The sequence below is a fragment of the Perna viridis genome, chromosome 5 (assembly GCF_037379345.1).
Source record: "Perna viridis isolate PV_CMFRI_1.1 ecotype Kerala chromosome 5, ASM3737934v1, whole genome shotgun sequence".
Classification (NCBI taxonomy): Eukaryota; Metazoa; Mollusca; class Bivalvia; order Mytilida; family Mytilidae; genus Perna; species Perna viridis.
In genome coordinates, this window is record NC_142449.1 from 27,929,851 (window position 1) to 27,946,683 (window position 16,833).

General features: G+C 30.4%; 1 protein-coding gene across 2 annotated transcripts in view; it reads right to left on the reverse strand.

The window, feature by feature from the left end:
* Positions 1-14,658, reverse strand: part of LOC148616935 (uncharacterized) — a 54,483-nt gene extending 39,825 nt beyond the window's left edge. The window contains exon 1 of one of the 2 annotated variants that reach the window (XM_088584112.1): positions 14,417-14,658. In XM_088584112.1, coding sequence (XP_088440238.1) covers positions 14,417-14,493 — 77 coding nt within the window. In that variant the 5' untranslated portion in view covers positions 14,494-14,658. Of the gene's footprint in view, positions 1-3,485; positions 3,673-14,416 lie in introns of those variants that run through there. The other variant, XM_088584113.1, reaches the window with a different exon arrangement.
* Positions 14,659-16,833: the final 2,175 nt, after the last annotated feature.

Genomic DNA, 16,833 nt, shown 5'->3' on the forward strand with positions numbered 1-16,833 from the left:
ATCTATTAATCATTGCTTCTTAAAACAGGTTATTGCTGAATACAGGATGTCAATAAAACAGATCTGACTCTTATTATTTAAACTCAGTATTAAAACGAACTTCTGTAGATGCAATAATGGCCACTGCCGAATAGAAATAATTGCACTTATCCTTTCTTTTTAGATTAATGAAATAAGGCTATATGTAATGTAAATATCTAATTCTTGTTTTTGAAATTTCATATTTCTGATTTTTTTTTATTTTTTGATTTTGCAAATTTTTTTCAAAGCCTATAATCACTAAATATGAGGGACTAAATTTCCCACTCTTCATTTTGCAGCAGCTATCATAATAAAAATATTGCAATAATTTCTAATTCCCTAGTTTAATATTTTAGAAATATTACATAGTGTTTAGACAGTTGTAGCTTAAACATTCCTAATAAGTAGACAAAAACAGGTCTACCACATAATTCCCTCACCATACAATGTTGATATAAGATATAAAATTATAAAATTATCAATACATAAAATCAATCAAAAACAATCGCAAACTGAACAATTTTAACAGAAATTATATAGCTTTTGTCACTTTAAAATGTAACGAATTGCTGACTTAAAAGCATGGCAATTATGTTTAATGAAAATTACCTCAAATCAGTGCTACCCCTGTGAGTGTCCATTTAAGAATTAATTTAAGGTTTGACGATTTCCTTACCTTTTTACATACCAATTATCCCTCGCCATTTTACTGACAATACTGAAATAATCAATGTTGACAAAACGACCTTAAGGTTAAGCTCAGAGATATACAAATATTTTAAGTCTTCTTTTATCAAAGACTTTACCAATGGCCATCAAAGCAATTTAAAAATTCAAAATATAACATTTGACAAAAACTTGTTATTATCACAGAGGCATTGGTTGACATTGTAACTAAAAACGGCAGGTATTCAGATGTATCGAGTTATTATATTAATCCCCTGTAAGTGTCACAAATTTAATTTAAAAATCAAAAAGTAATTTTCAAAGCATGACTTTTAACAAAAGTTAATACAGTACTACTGTTAGTATGTTTAGGTCAATTGCCCTGTGCACGTTACCCTGTCACAGAAGGAATAGGTTCAACTAGTCCCAAAAATGTAGTGCTTTCTATGTCACTATTTCATTCTTACAATTTTTGTAAATTGCGAACCAACATTCATTTCTTAGAAAATACTTGTTTGTGATTTCAAATGGATGTTTTTTTTTTAACAAAACTTGACATGTGCCACCCACTGCACCCTCATTGAAATAGACACTATCTTCAAAACTTGTCATGTGCCGGCCACTGCCTAAGTTCTCCATAGAAACCCTCTTAATCCTTATTTTTTCTGTCTCCAAAACCTATATATTTTATTTACCCACACGGTACTTCATGTATGATTTAAAACTGGTCATTCCTTTGGAGTAAATAATATCAGAATCAGTTGGAAACTCATAGGTTCTATTTGTTTTTTGTTTACTGATACTTTATCCTCGCCCTCTACAAAGATAAAAAGATAAAGACTGCACTCTAACCATATTGACATACTTTCTTGACCCACAGAAACTTACAAAACCCTAATTTAAAACTAAATGAAAATAGGAGTTGATCCTTTAATAAACTTACAAAAAAGTAGATCCATTTAATAAAACCCATAAATAAATAAAGTTGCTCTTCTGTAAAATACCAACACAGTTGATCTTTTCATTGTGACAAAGTAAAACTAATTTGATCTCTTAATAAACTTGACTTGCAATATTTATTTGGTCAGGGATAAGATGTTATTCAATTAAATCACTAATGCTATAGCACGATTTAAATTTGATTTACCTCCCCTTTGTTAAAGTCAAATCAGTGAACAGAATATTAAAGACGGTATTACTGTTAAAAGAACATTTGTTCGTGGGGTACAAATTTTTGTAGTTTTCATGGGTGAGCCAGACCACAAAATTCGGCTCCAAACAAAAAGGAGATTTTCATTGATGTGTTTAATGAAAACCTCAAAACCATGAATTCAAAAATCCACAAACTTGTGTATCTCCCATAATCCATGAACATTGGTATCCACGAATTTAAGTATTTTCATAGTGCTCAAGAGTATTTTGAGATAATTTCTTTAACATATGAGATTAATTATGTGCATAGTATTTTGATTGGACAAAATTATTTTTATATCCCATAAATTAATTTTCTTTGGAGACAATGAATGTTTCTAATTTTCAATGAAGTAAAAACTTCGTGAACAGCCTCATTTTCTTTTCACTAAATAAAAAACATAAAAAAAAATTATCTTTTCTCAATGTATTGCCTTGAAACAGTACAATTTCCCATACTTTCAGATGATCAAGGGCCATTACTCTGGAATGACAATTCTTATCACATTCAAGTTTATAGAAATGTCGAAAAGTTTAGCAACATTAGTTTTAAATAAACCTTTCAGTCTGTTCACAAGATATCAATAACAAATCAGTAATCGTCAACTGGACTGACAGATAGGTTTGACCCCTTAAGGACAGAGTAGACCATCTATAGTCAGTTACATTACATATTGCAACACTTTCATTCTTGGAAAAGGCCATTTACAAAGTCAGATACAGGTACTCTACATTAGCAGTAACACAGAATTCGCATTATTTTTAATCTATAAGCAGAAACTGAAAAGGATATACCATAGCTAAATATTACACAGGATTAACTACATCAGGTATATATATAAATATATATGTATATAAAGAATGATGCTGTTGAAATTTTTCATTGCCAAAAATTAATTTGGCTCAAAATGTTTTCATGTGGCTTGAAAAATTGAAGATTGGCTCAAATATTGGACAGAAGATATTCAACCCCGAAGAAACCCTCTTTGTAAAATATGAAGGCATTAGCAAAGTGTACAGATCAAAACACAAACTACAGTACAAGTACTCCTTTTTACTTCAGTTTGGTTAGTAATTTGACATTGAAATACATGTATAATGGAAATTTGAAAAGTTGTTATAAAAAACAAGATTTTCTTTTGAGTATGAACTTTGTGGTTTATGAAAACTTTCTAAGGTAACAGATTTCATTTTTCTTCAATGATTTAAACAGAAATTGTATATTTCTTTGTAAATTTTAATTCGTGACGTCAAGATTCACCAAAATTAAGAAAGTTGGAACTTAACAATCTACATACCTTCTACAATTCTATATTTTAAATCTTAAAAAGGTAGACCTAGGGTAATCCTGAAATCAGAGATATGTTTGTGTCACATTCAATTTCACCAAAGTCTATTAAGCTTTCATTTGAAACAGAATGAAATCAGTAAAAGTTACTTTGATGCTTACATGAGATTGATATAAAATGCTGAATACAAACATTCCCATGATTTTCAAGAGTTGTATCCCTTACCCTAGGTCTACCCCCTAAGAATCCAAATATTTATCTTCAAACACAAAAATATGCTGTAAATAAAGTAATGATGTACCTAATCTGTATACTTACTTTGTAGAATTATAGAATGACAGCCATTTATGCTTGGAATGAACAGCCTGCACAACACTTGATATAGATCCCTCCATTTTAGCCCTGCTTCACGGAGCCTACTTGAAATGCTGTTCAATTTACCCAAAAAACATGTGGTTACACAGCCTAACAGCTAGCTAACAAACCAATAGCTTTCAATATTTTCCAACTGTTCAATTGACCAATTACAACCTTAAAGAGCTATTAAATAAACAATAGTTTTCATTCAATACTTTCCAAATTTTTTATCAATTGGCACTATACTCTCCCTTGCGTATACTTTCAACTACTGTAGCTAAGTTACAGAAAGTTTTTTGAAACAATTAGTTATTCAATTTCTGTGTAACGCTACAGTTTTCAACACTATAATGTTTCGTTCAGAAAGATCCAATCTTTTATCAGAACAACATGTTTTAATACAGCTATTCAATTTCTGTAACCAATATTAAACGATTACAGTGAACGATTATAAGAGAAATCAAGTATATGAATCCAACATATCATCAGTAGCTTCCTGTACGGAATGTAATTTCATCAATTATTATTTGTTCAAGATCAATAATGGCATTCCTCCCTTCAAATTCAACTTTTCCTTCATGATGTCTAATTTGCACTGAAAATTGACTGCTGACCAATTATAATGGATTTTGATTTCTTTTATACAAGTGGTATTTTGCTATCTAGCGGTCCAGGTTGTACTTAAAATTGCTTGTCTAGAGATTATGAACATTATTCGGTTTTCCTGTCATAAAAGCCATGCTGCAGTTATTTTGGGACAGTTAAAGTGGAATAAAATCGTAAGTGTACAAAAACTGCAATAAAGTGGATTCAAAAAGAAATAAACTGTTCAAATGAAATCTTGTAGAATAGATCGATTCAACAGTTTTCAAGCCAGCATAACAATTTTGTTAGTTTTCTAAAGCACCCCCTTAAAGATTCTTTCACACCAAATGAATGTTGCCAAGCATCTATGTTTGGGTTGACTTTATCATGTACATTTTAAATTTGAAGTAATCATTTCCTTTCATTACAAAATCAGCATGATTTAAGTTCAAATATCACGAAATTTTATTAAACTTTTCTCCTCAAACATGAAATGTCAAACAGCTGATTTTTTTTTCAAAAGAGGCTAACAGATTATTTACCTAGGGGTGTCAATTTCACCCTGGTAATTTACATGAAATGCATTTTACAGTAAATCTATCTTGAATGAACTTTCTATTTATACTGCTGTTCAGTTTGATATTTATTGAATTTAAATATATTAAATAGTCCAAATGCATGTATAGTATATCTTAAATTTTGCATTTATATATAATGATACATTAGAATAACTGAAGATTTAAGCTATGCATTGGTCCCAGGAATTTCAATTATCTCCCTTTGAGGGGTATTTGCCTTTGGTCATAAAAATGAAAGGGAGATACTAGTATATCTTATAGTGTTATAGTTCTAATCTATTGTGAATTCTTGTAATTTTTCTTAAAACTACATAAAAATATTGAAAGGATTTCCAATATAAACCATAATTAACCTTCAATTCTGAATGACTGCAGTGTAATTTATACAAAACATGTATTTTAATTACTATATTAGAAATCAATCGATCAATCCAGCAGACCATCCTTCATAGATGTTAACTCACCTGCTTCGGCAGAAGGCTCCCTATATTCATCACATTCAATAATTTCTAGCCTATGAGTCAGTGTTTAAAGGCAGGAGTCTAATATTTTCACTCAACAGAATTTTTTCCAGATCTTTTGGCTTTAAATTGTAATTGCATATTGTATTCTTGTCAAGATAAGTTAATCTGGAACCTGTCATCAAGACAATTACAACATTATACATGTATATCTTTATTGTGATATGCATAAAATTTTGGATTAAAGTGGCAATGAATAAAACATGTCGGAAAAAAATACCTCTGCATATCTGCCACTTTGAAAAATTCTCCCATTTTAGTGATTTCAAATGTTAACTCCTTTGTCTTCCCCTGTACTAGAAAACTATGCAGATCCCAAGTCATACCATTACTTAATCTTAAAGCTGCATTAGCTCTCATTTTCGTAAATTTTTGTTTCTTACGAAATTTGAATTATTTCCATTAAATTGTACTTTTCTTGTACAATTTCATTGGATATCTACAAATAAAATTCATTACATACATGAAATAGGTGTCTATATATTTATTGTCTTGCAAGACAAAAAATCGACCCAGACAAGTTCGTATGCATGTGACTTCTAGTGACCTTAATCCATTTATGTGCTGTAAAGGTCGCTTCTTTAATAACGAATCTGATTGCAAAGCAAAAGTGGTTTTTCAACGGCAAGTAAGACTGATGGACTCAAGCCGTAAAAAAAAAAGTTGAATACAACGCAAGGATTCTTTTGGAATTTAGGTATTGTGATATAATGCGACTCAAATATGGTCATTATTTATATGAAATCTAATGAAGAAATAGATGAAATGAAATGAAAACAACACACGTGCTTACCTGTGTATCCATTATTGTTATTTTTTTACCAAGGTTAAAGTATTTTTAACACAGGTGAATGTCCTTTCGGCAATTTTCAGAAGTAATGGCGAAAAATAATTATATCATACCTATTGATCTTCTTTTATTAAAAAAAAATTAATATTTTGAATTTTTGAAATGAATTTCATAAAAAGTTAATGGCTAGAAACTGTGTTAGAATAATTTATTTTGTTCCCGAGTAATTGGGATATCTGCTTAATATATGTTAAAGCAACTGTGTTTCTGTATAGTTTTAGTTTTAAGATTCCTTCTGCAACACCCCCCCCCCCCCACCCCCTCTATCCCCCCCCTCCATCCAAAAAAAAATCATCTCGATCTAGATCAAACATAATGAAATTGTTACTCTATAACAATCTCTGAGTGTATTTTTATATTTATGATCTTGACAAGTGTTCAGCAATAGCTGTTGAATATTTTTTTATCCTTCGGTCCAAAAGTTTGGACAGAAATAATTTGTATAACTAAAAAATATTAACTATGGCCACAGAGGTATTGGGTAAATATACTTTCAAGCTATAGAAATGACATATAATATCTTTGGATCATTGTAAGCATATCCCTAAAGAACAGATTTCTCACAAACAAATATATCGCAGGGGAACTCTTTGGCTGAGGGATAATAAACATTTACAAGGATAATTATTTCAGGGCTGATTCTGCTAGATGTTCTACTTGACCTTTTTTGTAGGCAAACCAGAACCTAGCAATTCATTGTGACTTTTGAAGGAATTGCATGCATTCAAGTAATTATTGTTAATGTCTAATGTTTGGCCAGTGGAGGATATAGAAAATCACCTAAAAGGGGAGGGGGCACTTAAGCAGGCCTCCCCAAAAAAATCCTATGTTGACTAAAATATGATTTGAAACACAAAAGCCAATCAATATCAGTACATGTAATATGACAAAAAATGAAATTGGAGTTCTAATTGCAATGTATTGAAATTTATTTGTCTAATATGATTATTTGCCATAATAAATATATTTAAATTTAAAATTCAATAATCCAAGTCCTGATTATTTGCTTTATTAAATAAAATTCCACTTCATTCTAGTATTTCTTAGGATTTACTTCCATAAGAAGGGAGGTAACTCAATTTGATTTTAGGGTATAAAAAATAATTATTTTGCATCCTTGGATATTGCCAGTGGAAACAGGGAGTACTTTTACTCTACCACATTATGACACTTATCTTCCCATTAAATCTCAAGAACATAATTTAATCCTAAATTAAAACGTCTAAAAGATAAATGAATTTATATAAAACAGAGAAAATAAGTGAACATCAAATATTAGCTTAGTATGGTAAGTGTCAATTTCAAATCTCAGTCCCTTTAAAACATTATCCAATAGATAAATATACAAGTGTGTATAATACAGTTAATGTATTAAATTGAACACAAGTAGATAAAAAAAAGGGTGTTTTCTCGGCCCTGTACTTTAATATAAAGCTTTTATCAGGATCCAAGATATTTTGTAGACACTGTCTAATCTGTGGGTCACATTTATAATTCAGGTACCTATTATTTTCTATTTCATTACTTGTTCTATCAATTGAACTATACTTGTAAATCTTTGCTTGGCTGAGATGACTGTCTTTTTCAAATACCATCAATAATCGTTTTCATTTTTAAAATAACATGTACTATTCAATCATTTCAAGAACGATGTTTCTTGGTATCTACAGAGTACAGCATAAACAAGCAATTTGGTTAACAAAGCACTGTTGTCATGTATAGCATTATAGTTTGATAAAATCAATAAATGGCATTCATCAATAAAGTTTCTACCATGAAATGTATATGTACCAAGTTTTATCAATATGAGATGGATGGACACACAACTTTTCAAAGGCTATCACATAATATCTTGCTATGTTGTGTGATAGGGTATAAAAAACATTAACCTTATGAAAAGTATGTCAAATCGGAAGGTTCTGCATATTGTTATTCTTTTTTTAATTTTCACATCTCATAGAAATATTATACTGCGTCTTCACAAAATTGGAAAAGGAAATCTCTAATAGCTAAGAGTAATCAAGGGAACCAAGGTTATAGCAGTAATCAAAAGAATGCAATCCAGGGACAAAGACCAGACATGGAAAACAGACTTACACAACAAAGAACACACAGCAACAAAAATAATACATACAAAGTAACAAAAGCATATGAGCAACTCGGACTCCACTAAAAACTGGGAGCATGGACCAGGGCACCGGTAGGGTAAGCGTTCTCTGCTTTTCTAGAAACAACTGCCCAGTTGCTCATAAAAAGTCAAGTCCAGGGTAGACAAACGAGGAAAGGAAAACTATGACCCGTTGAATAAATCAGTTTTCATGGTGCAGATGGATATACCATAACGATCCACGAGTTCATGATGACGACCATAAAACTTCTGTAGTGATGACTTCAATCTTGTAGTAAAATAACTAAAAATAGAAATAACTTGGTTTAAAAAGTGAGAAATCTGTAGTTTAACTGTCAAACTCCATGTCAGGGAGACATAAAGTGATCACCACAGAAAACAAATATTATTTCAACCTTGGATTAATCATGGATTATACATCAATCAACATTAGAAAATAATGTACTTTTCCATCTAGAATTTAATATGGGTCACTCACTAAATATATTGTAATAAAATAAATTTGTTTAACTTAATAACATGACTTTTTAATCAAAAGGTTTAAAAGGCTTTATATTGTAAAAATATGAAATTAATACCGTCAAGAAAAACATTCTATTTCATTGAAGGTGTTGATTATTTTGAATCAACATAAATGTTCAATTCATCGGTATTATTTCCGATACAATAAGTGGGAAATGCCAATATTATTTTTCATTTAAATTACAAAGTTAAAAAGGTAAAAAAAGATAAAATATAACTGCTGAAATAATGTTATAGATATTTCCACCTAATCATAGTAATTATTGATATTTGAGTGAATAGACAGTATTAAAAAAATATATAAAATCATGCATTTGTACTGGTAAAGTTTGCATACATTAGTTTTTTTTATGGAAAAGGAAGGTGGATACAGGATTTCCATCCTATACATTGTGAATGAGCACATTATCTAAAGAAATATTTATTCAAAAATATATTTTACTAAAAGGTGTCAAAGTACTGAAGTACAATCATTCACACGTGGGTAGAAACATTTTCCTACAACAAGTAAGAATTGAAATAATAGGGTAAGAACTAGAGAAAATTTAAGAGGAAATAAACTTGTCAGATTCAAAGTGCCTAACCACTTTAAAAAAAAACTGTATCCCTACTTATATTCTAAAGAAACTTTCTGCATTGGGTTAATAAACAATACTGCATTACTTTGAAAACTAAAGACCAGACACTAATAAATGTTGTATGTAAGGCAATAGTGCTTGCAAGTTTCATTACTGCCTGCCAAATTGGTGAAGGTTGCTAAACTGGTTGCCTTGATATACAAAAATTCAACTGAGTGCCATATTTCACAAGTTGTCTAAGTAATATCAATAAATATCTTTCTCATTTCAATGCTTTTCTTTTTACTCTTCGTAACAAGTCCACCTGTTTCCATGAAAAATTTACAAATCAAGCTGAGAACCCAGACATGCCTACACCCTGAAAAAATTTAATAACATAACCAGACAATTTTAAATCCAAGAACTTGTCAACAGATATGATACATTAATCTCTCAATACATAATACATTGATCTCAAAATCTTTCTTATCTGTCAGAGATGACAATATCTACCCCATGTCTATATCCCTGATCAATTTGATTGCCCCTGGGATTAAAGACATGTACAGGACACCATAAAACTCTGGCAAGACAAAACAAGAGTTGAAAATTACCATTACATGTACTTATAGTCCTATTTTACTTAGATCACAGAAAAGAAGGTTTTAATTTAAGAACCTTAGAAACCAATATCAGGCCGTCTAAATTATTCCATGTGTCTGTCTACCAGGGACTGGTGGACATACATAATTTAAGTGTAGGCATCTCTCTTTCAGTCTTTCTGTTTTTCCAGTCAGTCGTAATTTTTTTTTCATTTTATTCATCTTCATTGTATGAGCATTTAGATTGGTATTTCTAGAAGAGCGCAAAGGACCCTTACCTTACTAGTGCACTAGGTCCATGCTCTCAGTTTTTGGTTGAGCTGTGTGGCTTGTTTTCTTTTGTTTCTTTGTGCATATTATTTTGGTTATTTCATGGTTTGTTGAGTGTGTCTATTTTTCACTTCTGGTCTTTAATCCTTTTATTTCTGCTTTAATATAGGTTCCCTTGATTACTCAAAATCAATGGTGGAATGTACAAGTCTTTATAGGGAAGGAAGATTTTTGGCTGTTACGAATTTTATATGTACTTGTATCATTCTTGGTAGCATCTTCCAAATTTGAAATCTGTACGCAAGTAATACAATCAATTTTTGTGCTCCTAAATTAGCTTTACTTGGCCATGTACATGTATTCTAAATTTTAAAGTAGATATTCTGTCTTGGTTGGTAATACAGGATTATTTCAGACAATTAAGGTCCAATAATTCTATTTAAATTTTGTCCTAATTAAAGGTAGTGATGCTTTTCTTACATAAAAATACCAGTAAAATGCTTTAAGATTTTTACAAAAGTATCATTCCTTCTAAGAATCATGTGGGTGATTATTTTTTTTTAAAATGTATATGATTACTGAGCAACTGTTGGTGGACAAATGTTCATCAATACTTTTGTAAACATTTTATAGGGATTATTTTTTTAGTACCTTTCACACACCAAATTAACAAAATAATTGTTTTACACATTTTGTCCTACTTAAGACACAAATTTCCATGTAATGTATGATAAAACAGCAAAAAATGTTTTTTAATCAATGTAAGAAATAGAAAAAAACACAGTATTCATACTGATTTGACAAGTTTTAATTTCAGAACTGAATTGGTGTAAACTAGTAAACCAATATCACCATTAGTTTACCAAATATATTTTGTTTAACCACTAAGGATGTCCTTGAAAAAAATACAGTGACACCAGTCTAAATTACTGGTAAAGATAGGTATTCCATGTTTAACATACATTTTAACAGATGTAAAGAGACTTCAAAAAGATCTGCTTAAGAGATCTTTAAAAGGTTTCTTTAGGGTTTGTTTTAGACAGGTTTTTCTGTACTGACGCAATCTGAAATTATCATGAATATTCCACATTAACTATATTTCAATTTGCATGATCTTAAATTGGACCAGTACTTAAAAAGATCGTCACTCAAGTTGACAGGCTTCCGATTTCACCATGTTTAAATTTACACAGTGGCAAATCAGGAAATCTTGTTACCCTGTGAGGTAATAAATAAATGATAGCAGCAAGTTCATTAAACATCCATTATTTAAAAAATGTTTTTCAAAAGGTAGGAGAGGAAATTGACAGCCATAAATCTGTCCTTGATCAAAATCCAAGTGATTAGACATTAAGATTATGCTCTTTACATGAAAATATTTAAATGAAATTTATCAGTTTTTAATACCTTCAAATCCACTATATCTCTTGGTCTCACATGAGTTGGATGTGTTTCAATCTTGTGCTTCTTAAATGATGAGTGAACATCAACTTAACATTGTTTAATTCAAGAAAAGGTCATCAAATACACCACTGCCCCTCTCAGCACAAAATTAGCATGGCATTTTTTTTTAATTCATAATGTAACCATCGGGCATGAATCACATTACAAAATTATACCTTCCACCACCAAAGATTTGAACTTAAACCTCTTGGTGACAACACTGGTGACAAACCAATTTAAGCTGAAGAATTAATCATTTGAGCCAAGTTGAATTACTGGCTATTTCAATACTCTATAGCTACGGGGCCTAATCTAGATTGAGAAATGAGCAAAAACTTCTCCTTATTTGTGCTCACTTCACCCATTTGTCTTTGACAGGGAGAAGTTTTTGTAATAGATTACACTGACAAAAATGTCAATATTACTATTAATTTGTAAAACTTTTCTTTGTTACTGATATCTAGAAAAGGTCTTGTAGCTACTACAAGTCCACCTAATGCACTGTAAACATCATCCTACAGGTTTCATAATAAAAAGACTCTATCTTTACAGAAAAAAAAATCTAAATGAGCAAACATAAAGAATCAGTATGTTGGTTTGTGTTAAATCAGTGATACTGTATAGCGGGAAAGTTTTGTGGAGTTCTAATTTTTGCTATGTTCATGAGGTTTGGGGAATCGAGAAAATAAAAAAATAGTCAAATTTAAATCCAGATATTTCACAAATAACTTCCATTCTATAAACTTTGAGGATGCGAAAAATAAAGACTGCAAAAATTTGACATCTCTATTTATAGAACAAATCACAAATCTGCACCCACAGAAATTACCTGCTATATGGTAGTTTTCATGTCACAATCCATGCAGTTAACATTTTTTGTGAAACAGACTGCTGCAGGACCTTTCACAAAAAGTAATAGGAGTAAATTGATGAGACCATTCCTTTGTTCTATCAGAACTTACAATATAGTAAATTCTCTTCCATGACTTTTTGTGAAATCAACTGTTACAATTATACCTGAGAATACTTCAAATCAATGCTTGATATAATTTCAGCATTTATGACTCCATCAAAACACATTAGCAAAGTATGCCTATTGAATAAACAGTCAACTCTGATTCCTCTGTATGTTCCGAGTTCGTATAATTTCAATTAAATGTTGCTATTCAACACAAATCTATTAAAACTTATAGCAAGTTTCCATTCATTGCAATTAAAGGTCAGCATTCAACAACAATTTATTAAAACCTGTATCATAAATTTTTACATTCAATTAGTACTTTCCAATACATTAACATGCCAGTTCGGAAAAATCAATGACATTTGTAAATTAATTAAATATATGACCTCTTACAACCAAATTTAATTTTCAATTTTTTTAAATTCCAATTATTGATGAATATTTATTTACTACATGTACTGTGGAAGTACTTTAATTCGTGGATACCAATTTTCGTGGATAAGGGAAGAAACACAAGTTCTCGGATTCTTGAAATTCATGGTTTTGAGGTTTTTGGTATACACATAAATTGAAATCTCCTTTTCGTTGGGGACCAAATTTCGTGCTGTGGTCTACCCACGAAAACAAAGAAAATTGGTACCCCATGAACAATAGTACTTTCACAGTAATATGTTACAATCATACAAATTCAACACATGCCCTTGTCAAGGGTGTAGACACTGAAGGCGAAAAAACATGTAATCAAATACCATATTCCCTATATTACTAGATAGTAATGCGAAGACATGAGAGGCAAAAACAAGTGGGGAAAGGTATTTACCCTACATCACTTGACACTTCATGTGAACAACTGAAGGCAAAAAGCATGTTGGAAAATGGCTTTCCACTGGAGGCAAACACATATGGGGAAATGCTTCTCACCTACATCACTGAAACCACTATGGGAAAAATGCTTTTCACATACACCACTTGACACTACAGGTGAAACTACTGGAGGAAAATACATGTGAGCAATTGCCATTCTGCTACACAGCCTGGCACTTTGGTTGTAGACATTGTAGGCAAAACATTTTACCTATAGACACTTTTGTAGAAGTGACCAAGTATGGCTTCCCTTCTATTTTAATTCATATTTTGACCTTACCTTAAAAGTCTGCTTGTTCAAAAATATCTACTGATGTGAAAAGGTATCAAAGACGGTAAGATTTTCTAGACAATATAAGACTAAAAGAAAAATAGTTCTATAACAGACTCAATTTCCCTTGTTGACCTAAATGCAATAAAAAAAAGATTTATTTTGTCATTGTAAGCAATAATTTAGTTTCTAACATATTCTAAAATATTGAGTAGTGGTGATTAAATATGGTAAGTGATCTCAATAAATTCTAAAGGCATTCAGGTTGAATAATGAAAAACATTCTGAAAATTGTTCTCATTTATTCTATTATTTATAATAGACCTTTATCTATGTGTTGAAGTGTTTCCAATGATATACATGAAATGTGACCATGACCTTCTGAAGACAATAATCTTATTTCCAGGTTTTTTTTTTCTTTTCAACTGCAGTTGAAGTGCCTTCAAGGGTGTGATGAATTTAGTCCATGAACTTTGGAACATGAACCTAGATAAAAATATGATTTCCATCATTTTCCTTCTCTACAGATCAGCATGCATTTATTATAAAAAATATTTTAGTAGCAAAAATTACATGTTGAAGTATACACTCAACATCATATTTCTGTTCCCACTGCAAAACAGTACATAGCACTTTAGATAATACAGGTAATAGTAAAACAAAACAAAAAACAGTAAAACACATGAAAAAAAGCACATATTTAAAAAAAAAGAATTTTCTATAACCCAAAACTGACTTACCATAACTCTTCATCAGTTGGTGGACATTCTTCCAAGTCCATAGTTGTATCTCCGTTAGGTTGTTTTTTATCACCCATTCCGATAACTGATCTAATTTACTCGACACCTTTACAAAGTATTGACGTAACACATATACATCACTTAAATAAATTCTTTAATTTTGTCACAGATCAATATGTTTTGCCAGAGTGTAGATAATTTCATAACCATTAATTTCCTATATCAGTACAATTAAGAAATCTTATGATTTAAAATTCATACGACTTCCGAAAAATTAAATAACTGATATTTGGCTACTGATAGAGCGAATTATATCAACAGAGAAGATCCTCAGTAAATATAGTTATTGCTTAGGAACAAGCAAAGACAGTGAATGCTCAAATATCAAAATGAAAGGAAAAATAACAGTGAAAATATGTCTAGAAATTTTTATTTGTTTTGCAAACAATTCACCCCAAGTTCCAATTATTAAACACGTCAAGAGCAAATAATTAAACAAACTTTAATTTATAGGCTACTCGAAATCTAGATTTTATTGACAGCTACTACAGTATGATATATGAAAAAGATTATTTTGACTACTTCCAAAAATTAATATTTGATTTCACGACAAATATTTGGAATTGAGCTTATAAAGTATAATTAAACCAAACGGTAATAATCCATAATTAATATTTCCTTTCAAGTGACTACAACTCCTTGAAAAGTTACTTGGAATAAATAGCAAAGTTCACTACATGACTTGTGATCTCCTCTGAGAATCAGACTTTTATCCTTTTGTACATATATGTTGTACCGCTATTAAAATCTAATGACAAATTTACTGATTTAAATATATATGGCAAACAGCTTTAACTTTTTATTCGCTAATGGTTCATGCTTTCAATAGTTCTATGAAAGAGAAAGTGATTAAGATTTGTATCGATAGACAATTAAATATATTGAAACTTGTACAAAAGCCTTATCACAAGTTCATCTGTGAGGTATTATTTGGAATGATCAGAGATAAGTGTTCTCAAACATATGCACAAGGTGATCATAAAGTAATTTATTTTTTTAAAACTCTGTTTTTTAAGCTTTTTTTCTTGTAAAGGAATGCAATATTGCAAAACTTATATTGAAAAGAAAGTTTTCAATTCAAGATAAATTACTACATCTTAAGCCCTTTAGAGACTCACAAAAGATTATTATTACAACTAAAATTAGAAATGAAAGTTTGGCTCATATAAAACTCATTAATATACCTAGTAAACTTTACCATGTTAAATATGCATACAGCATGTATTCATTCAAATACTGTATACAAAAGTTTTGCACCATTATAAGTCATTCAAAACACATTGATGGCAATAATCCACCATTGAAATTTTACTTGGATAACAAGTGATGCTAAGAACTATTAGCCTGAATCATAAATATTGTATTTCGAGTTGGGTAAAAACATTTTTTTAATCAAAATATTCAGTTTCCTTTTTCGGCTTTTTTCCCATTTATAGGTTTATATATTTTTAAACAAACATGAGATTTATAGGTTTCATAATGAGTAAAATTTGAATATCGCTGTATTTAAACTCAATGAAGTTAATTAATTTCAACATCATAACAATCTAGCCTTGGCGAGTTTGTTATGATATAGAAATTGAATAAAGAGAGTTGATATTTTGTGATATTCAACTTTCATGAGTTATAAAACCTTTATCTCCATGATTCTTTTAGAATTTTTCAGCCGTTTGACATTTGACATCTGTCATCACAGAAATCATAGCCATTGTCCATCTATGATCACCAATGGTATCAGGAGAATAAAGTTTGAAACGTCCCAATGTCACTTTCGACTTATCAGGTTTCATAGAAAATTATACACAAACAACAACTAATCGCAACGGCAAAGATTTCATACCACTACGTTAAATTACATGGTCCATGGGATGATATTGCAAATATCTAGCCATCCAATAAGTAAATAAAATAACCAAAGCATAGAGAAATACAGAATAAATGGCAATTATATAGGTTAAGACAGGACATATCAAACTAAGCCCTTTTTAGCAAGATGTGATGTTCTGTTGGGAAGTTAAAAACTAACATTATTCTGTTTATTGGCGATGTCACAGATAATTTGATGTAATGCTGCAATTAGAAATTGTCAAATTTATTCAGTATCATGGCAGTTGCCTATGATAGAAAATATCAGGCAATTATAGAACAATTAATGGAAAAACAAATAAAAACAGATACTGGTATTTCTTCTGTTGAATCAAGTAAATTCATATATATACCATATACTCAATTTTGTTCAAATGTCCTAAACCTCTAGCTAGAACTTGTCCACAAAAGCTTCCTCAATGCTCTGTAATGTCTCACACAGGATACAGTCGTAGTAAAGAATGCTAAAAGTTCAACAGTATAAATGCTAG